This window comes from Polypterus senegalus, chromosome 3 (assembly GCF_016835505.1).
Source record: "Polypterus senegalus isolate Bchr_013 chromosome 3, ASM1683550v1, whole genome shotgun sequence".
Classification (NCBI taxonomy): domain Eukaryota; kingdom Metazoa; phylum Chordata; class Cladistia; order Polypteriformes; family Polypteridae; genus Polypterus; species Polypterus senegalus.
Genome location: NC_053156.1, coordinates 11,211,047 through 11,228,716, shown reverse-complemented (window position 1 = coordinate 11,228,716; position 17,670 = coordinate 11,211,047). Strand labels below are relative to the sequence as shown.

The 17,670-nt window shown below is 42.6% G+C and overlaps 1 protein-coding gene across 1 annotated transcript in view; it reads left to right on the top strand.

Moving 5' to 3' along the window:
- os9 (OS9 endoplasmic reticulum lectin) overlaps positions 1–16,489 on the top strand; it is a 113,823-nt gene extending 97,334 nt beyond the window's left edge. The window contains 1 exon segment of the mRNA XM_039749597.1: positions 15,496–16,489. Coding sequence (XP_039605531.1) covers positions 15,496–15,642 — 147 coding nt within the window. The 3' untranslated portion in view covers positions 15,643–16,489.
- The last annotated feature ends 1,181 nt before the right edge of the window (positions 16,490–17,670 follow it).

Here is a 17,670-nt window from a genome sequence, read left to right as displayed (position 1 = left end):
CATCCCAGAGTTGAAGCTGTTCTGTACGGAGGAATGGGCTGAAATTCCTCCAAGCCGGTGTGCAGGAATGAGCAGAAGTTACCGGAAACGTTTAGTTGCAGTTATTGGGGGGTCACAGCAGATACTGAAAGCAAAGGGTCACATACGTTTGCCACTCACAAATATGTAATATTCGATCATTTTCCTCAATAAATAAATGACCAAGTATAATATTTTTGTCTCATTTGTTTAACTGGTTTCTCTTTATGTACTTGTAGGACTTGAGTGAAGATCTGATGATGTTTTAGGTCATATTTATGGAGAAATCTAGAAGATTCTAAAGGGTTCACAAACTTTCAAGCACAACTATATATTCATGTTTAATTTCTCCTGCGTATAAGTCGGGGCTTGTTTTTTACCATGTCATTTTCAGTATTTTATAATGCGGAAAACTCGCGCTATTGCTCCACGAGACTGATATGCTAACGCCCGCCCACCTGAAAGAGTAACCACGGGGCACGCAGCTTTTGTTTTCTATGTATTGTGCCTACGTGATCACACAGTAATACTCAAACTATTCCGAAGTGACGTTTGCACTGTTTTGTGTTTTTTGTATCTCACACCCTCATACACCTTTGTTGTAAGAGCATTCCTTATTTTACGATCAGAAGAGAATAGGAAGCTGGTTTAAAATGAAAAGTAGTTGATGTGGCGAAAGAAATTGGTAACTGCGCTGCTGCAACAAAATTCGATGTGTCTTAGAAACTGATGAGATATTGGAGGAGGCAAGAAGATGTAAAAAAAAAATAATAAATTTGTGTCGTATTTTTGAACGGCCGTACATGTCAGGGTCTGATGTTATGATCGGTTTTTCGGGTGTTACAAGTATATACGGTACTTGGATCAGCCCTTCGTCTTTTATCTGTTCGGTCGTTTTGTTTTGCTGCATTTGCTGTTCTGTAATCTGAAGGACTGAATGTTCCCCGTGACCCCCGTGTGGTGGGTTTGTGTCTGTCCTCACTCACCTCCTTAACCACCTGCTCGCCGACTCCTTGGATTCCAGCTCTTTGATTTCCAGATTCCTTTTGCTTTCCAAGCAGCATTTCATTCTTTGTAATTCTTGGTGATTGTCACGGTGAGACTGGTCGGTTTCTTTAAGGTTAATGTGTGTCAGAGGAGTTTGCACTGTTGATGGGTGGCCAACATTTAGGGTTTTTGGTGGAGTTTATTTAAAAATTCTTCAGGTTCCTTCTTTATTATTCACTGCTCTCAGCCTCAACACCGGGGCGCCACAGGGTTGTGTGCTCAGCCCGCTCCTCTACACATGACTGTGTCCCCACTCACCATAGCAACGAGATCATAAAGTTCGCGGATGATACAATGGGTGTCGGATTCATCTCGTCAAGGAGGGTGAGCTGGCATACAGGGACGAGGTGGAGCGGCTGTCAGAGTGGTGCACAGTCCATAACCTGCTCCTCAACACCACAAAAACGAAAGGCGCTTGCTATCGACTTAAGAAAAAAACAAAACTGACATCCAGCCACTCATCATTGGCGTATGGGGGCCTGTGGGGAGAGGGTCACAATGTACATGTTTCTGGGCATTGAGCTGGAGGATGACCTGACCTGGAGCGCCAACACCAAGGAGCTGCTAAAGAAGGTGCAGCAGAGACTGTATTTTCTGAGAATCCTGAAAGAACCGTCTCCCCAAAAATCTGCTCCTTGCCCTTTATCACTGTTCCATTGAGAGTGTGCGCACGTACAAACTGTGTTTGTGGTACGGCGCTCCACAGGGTCGTCGGGACAGGGGAGAGAACAATTGGTCGTACCCTCCCCACTCTGGAACAAATCTACACCTCCCGATGCCGCAAAAAAAGCAATAGACATTTCACAGGATTCATCACATCCCAGTCATTGCCTCTTCCAGCTTTTGGCATTGGGCAAGAGATACAGAGCAGTGAAAACCAGGACAAACCACCTTAAAAACAGTTTTTATGGCGGCTTTTTTTATTTCAAAACATTCCAATATAAATCAATAGATCATTTTTTAACTACAGTAGAGTCTCGCTTATCCTACCTTCGCTTATCCAGCATTCTGTATTATCCGACGTCCCACCGCAAAAAAAAAACAAACAAAAAATACGCATCAAACAAGAACTGCAAGTTGCGAGTGTGAGCGTAGTCTATTTTTTGTTGCTCCCAACTCTACTGCAGCTAATTGCAGTGGAACCTCAGTTTGCGAGCATAATTCGTTCTGGAAATATGCTTGCAGTCCAAACCACCTGTACAGTATATCAATGCAAATTTCCCCATAATAAAATAATGGAAACTCAGATGATTCGTTCCACAACCCAAAACTATTTATATAAAAATGATTAATACAAAATATAAAGTAAAAATACATAAAGCAAATTAACCTGCACTTTACTTTGAAAAGAATCATGGCTGGTGTGAGTGAGTTTCTAAACTCTTGTGGGATTCCATCCAATGGGACGACATGCGTAAGAGCGTCTCAAAGCAATCGCAGTCTCCCAGCGCTGTAGCAGTTCGATGTAAAAGCCAATCCGAAAAGATCGTGGACATGCTATAAGCGACACAAGGAACAAGGGACGTTATACATGCACTGGGCTTAGTATTACTTTCCCCCGACCCTGCCTGACTGCTGTGTCTGTGTATAGGAGAATGAAAGATCCCGCTACATTAAATAACCGCGCTGTTGTTGTTTCAAGTTCCAGCATAAGAACCTCATCTCATCTGTGAAACATGGTGGTGGTAGTATCATGGTTTGGGCCTGTTCTGCTACATCTGGGCCAGGACGACTTGCCTTCGTTGATGGAACAATGAATTCTGAATTATATCAGAGAATTCTAAAGGAAAATGTCAAGCCATCTGTCCATGAACTGAATCTCAAGAGAAGGTGGGTCATGCAGCAAGACAACGACCCTAAGCACACAAGTCGTTCTACCAAAGAATGGTTAAAGAAGAATAAAGTGAATGTTCTGGAATGGCCAAGTCAAAGTCCTGACCTTAATCCAATCGAAATGTTGTGGAAGGACCTGAAGAGAGCAGTTCATGTGAGGAAACCCACCAACATCCCAGAGTTGAAGCTGTTCTGTACGGAGGAATGGACGAAAATTCCTCCAAGCCGATGTGCAGGAATGAGCAGAAGTTACCGGAAACGTTTAGTTGCAGTTATTGGGGGGTCACAGCAGATACTGAAAGCAAAGGGTCACATACGTTTGCCACTCACAAATATGTAATATTCGATCATTTTCCTCAATAAATAAATGACCAAGTATAATATTTTTGTCTCATTTGTTTAACTGGTTTCTCTTTACCTACTTGTAGGACTTGAGTGAAGATCTGATGATGTTTTAGGTCATATTTATGGAGAAATCTAGAAAATTCTAAAGGGTTCACAAACTTTCAAGCACAACTATATATTCATGTTTAATTTCACCTGCGTATAAGTCTTGGCTTGTTTTTTACCATATAATTTTCAGTATTTTATAATGTCAGTCGTATAAGTCGAATGCGGAAAACTCGCGCTATTGCTCCACGAGACTGATATGTTTCAAGTTTAATAAAGCTGGTGTTGCTAAAAGTACTGAGACTCGGCTTCGAGTTTTCAGGTGCAAGACGGGGACTCACACGTCACAGCACAAACACACACACACACACACGCAGTGACAATGCTGTAGTAAACGGTATATGCTCGTACGGATGTTGACTATATTAGTGACGGAGTTAAGGCTAGAAACTGCAATTAATTACATTGAGCAACAAGAAGAACCTACAGGAATCGACGTAATGATGCTGCAAAGATTTCAAGACTTCACAGTGAAGAAACGGCACTCGTAAGGAAAGCAGACTACGATCAAAAATGTCTTTAAATCATCACATGACTGAACTTTTTAAGTACAGTACATACTGTATTTAACGTCAGACAATTCTGTAACTGTAAGTTCATTTTTTCTGTTAATTTATTCTGTTTTGTTGTAAAACATGATTATTAGGTTCGTAATGTGTAAAATTATAACATAGTTTGACTTTTAATAGGTTTTTTCCTAACACCTGCCATTATCCAACATTTTTCGCTTATCCGACGTTCAGCCTGCCTGTTTATGTCGAATAAGCGAGACTCTACTCTAATTAGATTCAGCAGTAACCTCATTTATTTGGAACTCAAAACATCCACATATCCAAAGAGCGACCCCTACAAAGACCTAAGGCAGAAGGTGGCATGGCTCTACCCAGTTCAGTTTTATTACTGGGCAGCAAACATACAAGCTATAAAAACCTGGACACAAATAGATGAACATACACAGGCCTGGTCCGCAATAGAAGTAAAATCCTGCAGTACTTCTTTATATTCCCTGCTTTGTGCCCCAATAAATGCAAATGATCGGCAATACACTGATAACCCAATTGTGCTTCACTCACTCAGAATATGGAGCCAATGTAGAAAGCATTTTAAGATGGAGAAGCTTTTTATCTGTGGCACCTCTGCAAGAGAACCACCTCTTTCAACCTTCGCAAACATACGCAGTTTTTAATATCTGGAAAACGTTTGCGATTAAATTGCTTAGAGATCTTTATATAGACAATGTCTTTGCATCCTATGAACAATTACATTCTAAATTTAACATTCCAGCTACACATTTCTTTCACTATCTTCAAATCAGGAACTTTGTTAAACAGAACCTTCCCGATTTTCCTCATATTGCACCTTCGTCCATGCTGAAAAAATATTGCTCAATTTGAGGACTTAGACACCATCTCTGCAATATATAAAATTATTTTACAGTCCCTCCCTTTCAAAGATCCAAGAGGACACTGGGAAAAAGATCTCTTAATTAATATATCGGAAAAGGAGTGGAAGGTAGAGATGCAGAGACTTCACTCGAGCTCCATATGCGCAAAGCATACAATTATTCAACACAAAATTATATATCGAGCACATCTGTCTCGACTAAAACTCTCCAAAATGTTTCCAGGGCGAGATCCAATCTGCGAACGCTGCAATCAAGTCCCAGCCTCACTGGGTCACATGTTCTGGGCCTGCACCAAATTAACGTCATTCTGGACCAAAATTTTAATTACCTTTCAGACAGCCTTGGACTCACAATCCCTCCTAACCCACTAACAGCTGTGTTTGGGGTTCTTCCAGATGGGTTTAAAGTGGAGAAAGACAAACAAACTTGGATTGCATTCACTACACTATTGGCACGTAGACTTATTTAGCTAAACTGGAAGAACCCAAACTCTCCTCTTTTAAGTCAGTGGGAAACTGATGTGTTATACTATTAGATATTGGAAAAAATCAAATACTCCGAGGATCTGTACAGATTTTCTTCAAAACATGGCGGGATTTAATCAATAATACTTTAGAATAAGCTCTTAAAGCACAGAGGAAGCAATTATTTCCGCATTTCTTTTTCTTCTCCATTCATCTCTATTGGCCTATCAAACTCCTCAATTTAGGTTTGTTTACAAGCTTTAAGTTTTACTCCGTTGGCGTTGCTCTCTCTCTCTCTCTCTCTCTCTCTCTCTCAGGGGTGGGGAGCGACTTGTTCTCAATACTATTTATTGTAAAAATTGATTGATTTGTATGGAATGATTACAATAAAATTAATTATAAGGAAAAAAAAAAGTTTTTATCCAAAAGCACTCATGGCCCTGAACTCGGAATAAAACTTCTCCATATCATTCTCTAAATGTGCGATGTAGACCTGAAGTCAACCAGTGCAATTTGTATATTTTGTAAAGTACTTTTCTTACTATTCGGTTTGTTATTATTTTCTCTCTCGACTGCACCTTCAATTGTGGTGTTTCTTTGTAAAAGTGACAATGACAATAAAAATGTATCTATCTAAATTATTTTAAGTATGTGGCAGAGATCAGAATGTGAAACTTTACCAACAGTCAAATGTAAACCAGGAATCCAAGGGAGGCTCGAGATCTGTGCACAGCTTTTTGCTTTGTGCCCACACCCCATTATTGCCTATTGTCTATACGGGGGTCTAAAATGTCAATCTACAGTTTTCGATGGATCTTGGCGTTTTAGGGTTCCCTGATAACAAGAACACTGATATCAATATGACAGATGTTTGTCTTCCTCTTGCTTTCCAAACAGCATTTCATACTTTGTAACTCTTGGCGATTGTCACGATCGGACTGGTTTGTTTTAAGGTGTGCCCGTCTGTGTGGTTTTGACAGAGGAGTTTAGAGTCTTGGTGGGTTGCCAAGGTCTGGGGTTTTGGCAGGGTGAGGAGAGATTAGTTAAACATTCTTTGGATGTTTGACTGTGGGGATGGCATTCTTTGGGTCACACTCGGCATTTCTCTTCCTCCAAACATGTTGGGTCAAGTTGATGCTCAATTTTGGTTTCATCTGACTACAGCACTTTCTCTCGAACCTTCTCTGAATCATTTAGATGTTCACCGGCAAACTTAAGGCAGGCCTGTGCAGTGTGTGTGCCTTCTTGAGCAGGGGGACCTTGCAGGCACCATTACAGCGTAGTGTGTTACCAATGGTATGTGTTGTGACTCTGGTGGTCCCAACTGCCTTCAGATCATTAACAGTCTCCCCCCGTGTAGTTTTGGGCTGATCCCTCACCTTTCTCATCATCATCCTCGCCACCCCATGAGGTGAGATCTTGCATGGACCTCCAGACTGAGGGGCGACTGATGGTCATTTTCTATTTCATCCATTTCTGAATAATCACACCAGCAGTTGTCACCTTCTCCCCGAGCTTCTTGCTGATGGTCTTGTAGCCCATTCCAGCCTTGTCCCTGACGTCCTTTGATAGCTCTCTGGTCTTATAGTGGAAGAAATGGATTCTGTGGACAGGAGTGCTTTATACACATCATGAGTTGAGATCAGGAGGATCTGTGATTGATTGGTTGTAATCTGTGGGAGCCAGAATTCTGCCTGGCTTGTAGATGATCAAATCCTGATTTCACTCAATGACATGCAAATCAATTGAAAACTTTGGGGTGATGTTTTATTTTCTGGATTTTTGGTTGATATTCTGTTTCTCTTTCTCTGTTAAAATGAAACTACTATAAACATTAGAGACTCTTCATTTCTTGGTAAGTCAGCAGGGGATCACATACTTCTTTCCCGTCCACTGTACTATGTCCTGTTTCACGTAATGCAGTGTGCCCGTTGCTGTTCTGCAGAGTGGTTTGTCACAAAAATGACCTTTTGTCACCAACATTATGCACAAAAAGTGCACTTTATGTCCCAGTGCTAAATTGCCCACCCCGGCCTTGTCTATTCTGGCCCCCCTTCAATCACTGGAAGCGGTGCTGATGTTTGTCTGAGTACGCGGACTCGGCTTTCACTGCAGTTATAACAGGGACTCTGTACTCTCCCAGCAACCCCTCACAGAATCGGTCAGACAGCTTCTCTAAGTCCACAAAAGACTGATTTTGTGTGGACTCCCGTGCCCCCCTCCAGGATCCTCATGAGGGTTCAGCATCCACACCACCTGCACTTCAGTTGAGATCATCCACCTGAAGCTAAGTGGCCCGGCCAGTACAGTGGAACCTCGGGTCACAAACGTCTCGGACCACGTACAAATCAGGTTACGACCAAAAGGTTCACCAAACTTTTGCCTCTGTTCACGACCACACGCTCGGTATGCGAACAAGCCAGTGATTTCCACTCGTGTTCAGTCTCTCTGTGCAGCGAGCGTGCGAGAGCGAGCGCGAGAAGGCAGTTAAAGAAGGTACCGGGCTTGTTTTTAAAGAGACTGCAAGATTAGTTCTCTCTGTTCAAGGTTTTATCAGTTGTTGTTATTCAATGTTTTTATGTTTAGTTTACTATTACACTGTGCATTCTATGGTATGATTAACTGTTTTTGTGCTTAAAAATCTTTAAAAAATATATATTTACATACAGTTCATACGGTCTGGAACGGATTAATTGTATTTACATACAATCCTGTGGGGGAAATTTACTTTGGGTCACAACCAAAGAGTTTTGGAGCAAATTACGGTCGTGACCCGAGGTTCCACTGTACTTTGGTGGGAGACCAACCAGGAAAAGACTGGGATTGCTGCATGGCTGTTGGTGAATCCAGTTTGGTGCCTACCCTTTTGTCTGAACAACAGCATTTATTTCTATAGCACATTTTAATACAAATAATGCAACTCAAAGTGCTTTACATGATGAAGAAAAAGAAAAAAGACAAAATAAATAAAATTAATGAACACTAACATAGAATAAAAGTAAGGTCCGATGGCCAGGGAGGACAGCATAAACAAAAAAAACTCCAGACGGCTGGAGAAAAAATAAAATCTGCAGGGGGTCCGAGGCCACGAGACCACCTGGCCCACTCTGGGCATTCAACCTCACATAAATGACCTCAATCAGTCCTCATGGTATTAAGGTTTCTCATGGAAGGACTTGATGATGACGGTCACGTGGACTTCTGGCCTTTAATCCATCAATGTAGGACATCACGGTGCTTTGATCAGGTAGTGATGGTGCAGAAAACCGGGAAAAGAACAGAAGAGAGAGTAGGGGTCAGTACGGATTTTAGAGTCACCATGAATAATTATGATAATTAATTAAATATGCAGAGCATCAGGATTAAACTAAAATGAGGTTATGAGAAGGCCATGTTACAGTAATGTGTTGTCAGCAGTTCTTTAATGTGCTCCACTGTATCAGCCTGGTGAGTTCCTATTGGCAGGCTATTCCAGATTTGAGGTGCATAACAGCAGAAGGCCGCCCGCCTCACCACTTCTTTTAAGTTTAGCTCTTGGAATTCTAAGGAGACACTCATTTGAGGATCTAAGGTTAAGATTTGGAATATAAGATGTCAGACATTCCAATATATAAGATGGAGCAGATTATTGAAGGCTTTGTAAACCATAAGCAGGATTTTAAAGTCAATTCTGAATGACACAGGTAACCAGTGTTGTGACGCTCAGACTGGGGTGAGGTGCTCAGATTTTCTTTTCCTAGTTAGGATTCTAGCAGCTCCATTCTGCACTCGTTTGATGTCTTTTTTGGGTGGTCCTCAGAGGAGTGCGTTACAGTAATCGACTGAAAACAAAAGCGTCAACTCATTTCTCAGCATCTTGAAATGACATAAGAGGTCTAACTTTTGTTATATTTCTTAAGTGAAAAAATGCTGTCCTAGTGATCTTATTAATATGCGATTTAAAACTCAGGTCACAGTCAACAGTTACCCCTAAATTCTTTACCTCCGTCTTGACTTTTAATCCTAATGCATCAAGTTTATTTCTAATAACCTCATTATATCCATTATTGCCAATCACTAAAATGTCAGTTTTTTCTTTATTTAGCTTGAGAAAGTTACTACTCATCCATTCAGAAACACAAGTAAGACGTTGTGTTAGTGAAACAGAATTGGGGTCATCAGGTGCTATTGATAAGTACAGCTGGGGGTCATCAGCATAGCTGTGGTAGCTCACGTTGTAACCTGAGATAATCTGACCTAACGGAAGCATGTAAATCAAAAAGAGCAGCGGACCCCAGATGGAGCCGAGTGCAGTTTCTGTGCTGTGAGTTTTTCTGAAACTTATCAAGAATAGCAGGTTTATTGAGATGGTCATTTAGCTGCATAATGACTGCCTTCTCTAGAATTTTACTTAAGAAAGACGGTGCTAAAATTTTCAAAAGCAGAGGAGTCAAGATTATTTTTCTTGAGTAGGGGTTTAACTGCAGCAGTCTTAAGACAGTCTGGGAAGACCCCAGTATCTAATGATGAGTTCACTATGTCAAGAATACTATCAATTAGCACGTCGAATCCCGTGAACGTGGATCCCAATGCCCCCAGTGCAGTGACGGGGACCCGTACTGTAAACATGGTGCTGTCCTTCAGATGAGACCTAAAGCTGAGGTCCTGACTCTCTGTGGTCACTAAAAATCCCTGGGCATCCTTTATGAAGTGTAGGGAGTATTCCAAGCTTGGCCCACCACAGCCTAGACATGCTGGCCCCCTAATCAGCCCCTGTATCTGATTGGTTAACTGTCTCTCTCACCCCTTCACCACCTAATAGCTCATGTGTGGTGAGAGTACTGGCACAAAAATGGCTGCCATCACATCGTCCAGGTGGATGTCGCACGTTGTTGGTGGTAGAAGTGGCTCCTCACTCACTATGTAAAGTGCTATATACATGTTAAGAATTATTATTATGATGATGATGTTTTGAAGTGGTTCTTGTTGTCTTCAGTTACCAGGTGTGAGTATTGGTCGAGACTCGCCGCTGCTTTATGCTTACAAGTTTAAAATTTTTCTGATAGAAATCACTAATGAATATAAAAAAGGGAGTGTCCAGTTACTGTAAGTTGCAGCCTGCACAAATCAAAGGGTTCAATGGAGCTCTTCAAAAGTGGTTTACTGTAGAGGGGATTTCACACTACTGAGATAAATATTGGGCATCTCAAAATTATTTACAGGCCCTGCGATTGATTGAGCTGTCATTCAAAAAACGTTCTGCATGTAATTCCTTTCAAGGCCTGCAGCTAACCTGTGGTGTGCAGTCGTGGCCAGAAGTTTTGAGAATCACACCAATATGAATTTTCACAAAGTTTGCTGCCTCAGTTTTTATAGGATGGCAATTTGCATCGACTCCGGAATGTTCTGACAAGCGATCGGGGGAATGGTAATGAATTGTAAAGTCCCTCTCTGCCATGACATCCCAAACACCACCGTGCATCAGCCCTGCCACCAAAGGACCTGCTGACGTCACTTCAGTGGTCCTCTCGTTGGCACAGGTGAGAGTGACGATGAGGACAAGGCTGGAGGTCACTTTGTCACGCTGATGGAGTTACAATAGCCCTCCTCTTGTGTTAGCTTTCTGTTATCATCTCTTATGTTAACGGGTCGGTTTTGACCCATGTATTAAATCAGCTATAAAATACACTAAAAACAATAAGCTATCATCCAATTTGTTTCTCATCTCTTGGTTACCTTGTTAGGCTTCCTTAGCCATGAAAATGTTGGTTTTAATACTTTGGGCCTTTTTTTGTCAGTATACCCCTTGATTTCAATTTAAAAAAATGGTAAAATGAACCTCAAGAGAATCATATTAATAAATAAAAGGTGGTTGTGTTACCTGACTAATACTGAGGGGTATAGAACACATCTCTTAAATAAGTTTGTTTTATTTATTTTTTCATTTTAATATTTTTTTTTTTATTTTTATTTTTATTAATTTTATTACAATCCATACAAAGCAATCAAGATTTTACAAAAAGAGAAATTGAGTTAAGAACAGATCGATCCCCACCCCTGAGAGAGAGATCAAGCCAAATAACGTTAAATTTAAGGCTTGTAAACATACCTAATTTAAAAAAAAATTCTCTGTGCTTTATGAATTTATTTTAAAATATTACTGATTAGATCCTGCCATGTTTTGAAAAATGTCTGTACAGATCCTCTAACTGAGTATTTGATTTTTTCCAATATCTAATAATATAACACATCGGTTTCCCACTGACTTAAAAGAGGAGAGTTTGGGTTCTTCCAGTTTATCAGAATAAGTCTGCGTGCCAACAGTGTAGTGAATGCAATCACAATTTGTTTGTCCTTCTCCACTTTAAGCCCCTCTGGAAGACCCCCAAACACAGCTGTTAATGGGTTAGGAGGGATTGTGAGTCCAAGGCTATCTGAAAGGTAATTAAAAATTTTTGTCCAGAATAATGTTAATTTGGTGCAGGCCCAGAACATGTGACCTAGTGAGGCTGGGGCTTGGTTGCAACGTTCGCAGGTTGGATCATGTCCTGGAAACATTTTGGAGAGTTTTAGTCGAGACAGATGTGCTCGATATATAATTTTGAGTTGTATAATTGTATGCTTTAGCATATGGAGCTCGAGTGAATTCTCTGCATTGCTACTTTCCACTCCTTTTCTGATATATTAATTGAGAGATCTTTTTCCCAGGGTCCTCTTGGATCTTTGAAAGGGAGGGACTGTAAAATGATTTTATATATTGTAGAGATGGTGACTAACTCCTTGAAATTGAGCACTATTTTTTCCAGCGTGGATGAGGGTGCAAGATGAGGAAAATCTGGAAGGTTCTGTTTAACAAAGTTCCTGATTTGAAGATAGTGAAAGAAATGTGTAGCTGGAATGTTAAATTTGGAATGTAATTGTTCATAGGATGCAAAGACGTTGTCTATATAAAGATCTCTAAGCAAGTTAATTCCAAATTTTTTCCAGATATTAAAACTGCATATGTTTGTGAGGGTTGAAAGAGGTGGTTCTCTTGCAGAGGTGCCACAGATAGAAGCTTCTCCGTCTTAAAATGCTTTCTACATTGGTTCCAGATTCTAAGTGAGTGGAGCACAATTGGGTTATTAGTGTACTGCCGATAACGTGTGTTTGTTGGAGCACAAAGCAAGGAATACAAAGAAGTACTGCAGGATTTTACTTCTATTGTGGTCCAAGCCTGTGTATGTTCTTCTATTTGTGTCCAGGTTCTTATTGCCTGTATATTTTCATTTTAATATTAATAACTAAAGTGACATCTATGGTGTTACGGGTCAATTTTGACCCATAGATCTTTACATCAAGAAAAGGCAAAAAAATATTTTTTTAACAATAGAACTTTAATATAAACTGAAAAAATGAAAAGCAGAACAGGTCATGACACAAAATATATATTTGCATGGTCAAATAAACAAAAAACAATCAAGAAAATCAAACAAATAGAAATCAATTACAAGTTCCAAAACTAATACAAAGCTAAATCAGAGGAAAAACCTGCTTGTGTATGTGTGTGTGTGTTTAGAGGCATGTGTGGCAAGAAGTGACACTTTCTGTGTGTTCTCTGCTGAGATATTTCTTGCAGTTGAAACTCAATCCATTTGTCTTTCTGTCCTTACTGCTTGGGCAGACCTGACACCTCTTTCTGAGGACTCTTGATATCATTTGAAATGTCTGAAGTGACATTGTTGCCCAGAAAATATTTCTGCCTGTTGATGCGTCCCATAGACTATCAGTGGCCTCATTGCAGGATCTGTACACTCCAACAAGAAGGACACCAATGAAAGCATCCAGGTATTCCTCATCAATGTCTTTCCACATGTCGCCATGGACTTTTTTTCCTTCAAGGTTCGTCATAGTAATGATGATTCTTTTTAGTGACAATGGCATAAATAGCTCAAAACATGTCTTGATGTCACGGACTCTGGTCAGAGCAAACCTTGTGATTCCAGGGGTCATTTGGATGACATTTGCAGCAGCTGCCCTGCCATGTACATCACGAGGTACTGAGCTCCAAAAGATCTTACCATTTTTGGACTTGAATCTTTCAGCAGGAGCAGCTTCAGCACCAGTGACCTCCTCATCCGACTCATCAGATGTGTCTGTGTCTTCTGGATGATAACCCCACATTGTCTTCCTTCTCAGAAACCTGCTCATCTGAATCGCTATGCTGCTCTGTGTCCTCTCCTTCATTTTCACCAAAAATATGATCCAGAACTTGGCTCACTGGAAATCTTCTTCTCATTTTTGCATGCTGCAAATTGTAAATGTGCACTCTGCAAGTCAAATGGCCACTCAAATGAGTGAATTCACCTCACATGTCTGGACATGGCCGTCTTTGTTTGTTTTGTTTTTGTGCAGGTATCCTGGAAAGCCACGCAAAATGAGAAAACTCACATGATTAGGAGAGGAGCTGCTTGTCAGTGTGTCAGCTGACAGTGCATTAGTGGCTCTAATTATTGCTTTATCATCGTATTATCATAACTGGGTCGAAACCTACCCTAACAACACAAAGGTCATAATTTCAACCAGAGCATTTTATAATTTAGTAAAAATATTTTTTTTTTGCTTTATTTTGTTGAAATAGAAGTTCCTGACAAAGTCACCAGGGCAGAGCTGGCTCAGGCAGGCAGGTGTGAGTGAGGCAAAGACTTTTGGAGGATGGCCTGGTGGGTATCAATAAGGGCAGCAAAGAAGCCATCAGGGACGTACTGATATTCTGGGATTGGACTGCTGGGGTCAAGTCATTTTCTCAGGTGAATCCCCTTTCCGATTGTTTGGGGCATCCAAAAAAAAAAAGAAAAGGTGAGCGGCGCTACCATCAGGCCAACAGTAAAGCATCCTGAGAACATTCATGTCAGCCAAGGCAGTGCAGGGCTCAGAACACAGGCATGGATAAAGAATGGGAGCAAAACATCAACTGAGAGCAACTTCTGGCAACCATCAAAGAACAGTCTGGTGACCAACATGATGGAGCACCGGGGCCATAAGGCCAGAGTGACAGCTGAGTGGCTCAGGGAACAAGACATCAACATTTGGAGTCCATGGCCAGGAAACTCTCCGTTGAGAACTTGGGGTCAAATCTCAAGAGGACAGGACTGTCTTAACGTATGGGCATGCCTGGTAGTTGTCCCGTGGGTCCCATGCTAATCTACATATGTTGTGACTGGTGGACAAAAAAAAAATACCACCAGTTCTGATTATACAAGAATGGGCAGTGCCATCAGTCAGGATTGGGCCCAGAAGTTGAGTGACAGCCTGCCAGGGCGAATCACAGAGGTCTTGAAAAAGAAGAGCCAACACTGCAAATATGGACACTCTGTGCATCAACGTCATGTCCTTGTCAATCAAAAGTGACAACTGAGTGGCTCGGCCATCAAATCATCGACATTTGAGGTCCATGGCCTGGAAACTCCCCATTGAGAACTTGGGGTCAATACTCAAGAGGCCAGTGTTGCCTTATGCATTGGGCACACTGGGCAGTTGCCTGGGGGTCGCATGGTGTGACTTGCTGTGTGGTTGTGTAGGTAGGGGGGCTTCAGTGCACTGCTTTGCCTGGGGGGTGCTATAATGCTGTTAAGATGGCCCTGAAAGAGGCGGGTGGACAAACAAAAAGCCACCAATTCTGATTATGCAAGAGTGGGCGGTGCCATCAGTCAGGATTGGGCCCAGAAGTTGAGTGACAGCCTGCCAGGGCGAATCACAGAGGTCTTGAAAATGAGAAAAGGGCCAACACTGCAGATATGGACTCTCTGGGCATCAACGTCATGTCCTTGTCAGTCAAAGCCTTTGAAACTTCTGAAGTGCTTGTCATTCTACTTCAGTATCTCATCTGACATAAAGCTCTAAAGACACTGAAGTAGCAAACCAACACTGGGGTGACTCTCAAAGCTTTGGACCCCCACGACTGTAGACTTGTGGTGGTATTGCCACCGGGCTCTGGGACACCCTGTATGCTCCCTGTAATGGCCGCAGGCCCACAGAGGTTTCGTTATCAAAACCCACCGCAGTTTCCCTCTTGTTGAATTTTGGGAACTCTTTCATTGCAAGCTCCTTGTGTACTAGAAAGGCGCTATATAAATAAAATGTCGTCTTCTAATTGGTCTGCTCCTGAGGTTTCATAGTCAGGTCAGGCCCACGTTTGACGTGGCTCAGATATTTCACTGTCCTCTCTGGACGGCTCAGCGGTTTCTGTCCGTTCCTCCTCACTCTAATGGCCATTCTTGTGACTTTTGTGTTTTTCTTTCTTTCTTCTCTTCTTGGCAGACGAGTGGCACAGAGGAGGTTTACAAAGAGCAGCAGAGGCAGCAGGAGCTGGAGAACAACTACCAGTTTGTGTGGGGAGAGAAGGCTCAGGAGGAGGCGACGACGGGAGCGTCGAGTAGCACGGACCCCGATGACGTGGACTTCTGAGACCCCGAGCTGGTGCGGTGCGCTTTTGGTTTTTTTTGTTTTGTTTTTTCCTCTTTTTTTAAATAAACGTTTCGGATGCGTCTGCGGAAGTGGCCTGCTGCCAATCTGAGGCCGCCTTCCGGCTCCCGAGGAGGTCTTACACTGGATACGTGAGCAGACGACGCTGAGCCACCTCCACGTGAGCCAAATGTCGACAATATTTGCACTTGTTGTGATTTCCGGAGGGGGCAGCGGCAGAAATTAAGGAGAAATTTAGAAGGCCACCTCTTGAAGAACACAGTTGTCTGTGATGAATTGATTTGCCCAAGTGGGCGGACCTGCCATGCCAATCACTCACTCGTTGGATACCCATACCCTTCGGTTGCTGTGGTCGACGGGCAACTGAGCCAACTCTTGAAACTTTTCAGCTCGTGGTGAAGGATCCCCCCCTCTGCCAGGCCTGTTGCCGCTCTGTAAAGTTTTGTGAATGTTTGTGCGGCGCATGGACTTGTGTACATATACCGCCATCCTCCTCTTCCTCTCACCAGTAGCCTGTGTGCTAACAGAGTCGTGAATTTGTTATTTAAAAAGAGATGGCAGGGGAGGGTGTCTCTAATATTTGTCCCCATCTTCTTCAGTACACAATTTGGGCTGAGGTGCCACCTGGACTTGAGCTTACCCCAAAAAGGAGCAACGTTGGCACACTTGGCGAGGGCAGTGGCACCGCTTTCATACATTCCCGCTAAGTGAAGCTCTTTCACATAGAAAACCTCTGCAGCAAAAAAAAAAAAAAAAAAGTGTCACATGGAGTAAATGATGGCGAGGCCTTGGCACTGATTAAATGGGTCACATGTCGCCCTTCCAGTCTGCAGGCTGGCTGCGTTCTCAGTTTTTATTTATGTAATAACCAGGTTCAGATTTCTATTGAAATTACATTTGTCGGTTTATCAGAAGTGTTGGGTTTGGGGCACCGCAGTACCTCCTTGGGCCTTTTTGTCATCCAAGGGTGTGGGTGGTTTGACTGGCATCTCTTAACTTACCCTCCTTATAGCAGTGGTGGCCTTATGCGATGGACTGGCACCTCGGTAGTGGTTGGAATTTTTCCGTTGAAGTTGGTGGTCCCCCGTGGCCCTGAAGTGGATGAAACAAAATTAAAAAAAAAAAAAAACGAATAGAGGAAGAGACGCAGGTGGAGTGAGATAATGGAAAACTTGCCACCCCAGAAGGTGTACCACCGTTGGGTCACTCGGATAGAAACCGCATGAGTCAAATGACCAGTCTGAGGCCTCGACACGTACAGTAAGGTGTGACGATGTGGACGTGGGATCAGTTTTTGACAGAATGTGCCCAGACAGTACTGTTGGCACCTTAGCCGTCTTTGCCCCAATACGCTCGCCACACTTTTTAGTTTGTCACTCCAACTTCTTCAACCCGTCAAAGCAGATCTGTGAACCACTCACTCGGCAGCTGCTTGAATTCATTTTTGTCCCTTCAGGTATCTTTTTTTGAAGAGGTGATCATCATGGGGGGCTCAGGCCAGGTCAGTAGAGCCTTGTGACAAACAGCGTTCTCCTCAAGTCGCCCTGTGAATGCCCTCCTCCATGGTGGGAGAGCAGCTCCTGAGTCCGCGAGTCCAGAAGTGGTCCGTGTAGCGATGGTTGCTCTCATTTCCAGGTAGTCCAATGATGAATTCTGATAAGCAGGCGAGGTGATGGCTTCTGACGTCTGTGGACGCGGGGGTACCGTGTCTTCGTTCTTCAGGTCGGTCTTGTCGCTCTTGTACATAATGGACCCAAGTGTCACCCGTAGTAACAAACTGATCCCTCCTGAAAGGGTCCAGAATGGCTTGTGAAGCAACCACTCGATTGAGTGAGACATTTGGGACCACCCGTCTGGCTGTCTGTGGAGATACATGAAGGGGTCTCTCTTCAGCAGGCATTCTTCAATCCCCCATGATCACGGAGGGAGTGACATCCTCGTTTTCTGGTTCTCGTCCCTTCACTTGGTCTCCCAGGATGTTCTTCATCTTCTGTGCTGAAGTGTCCCATC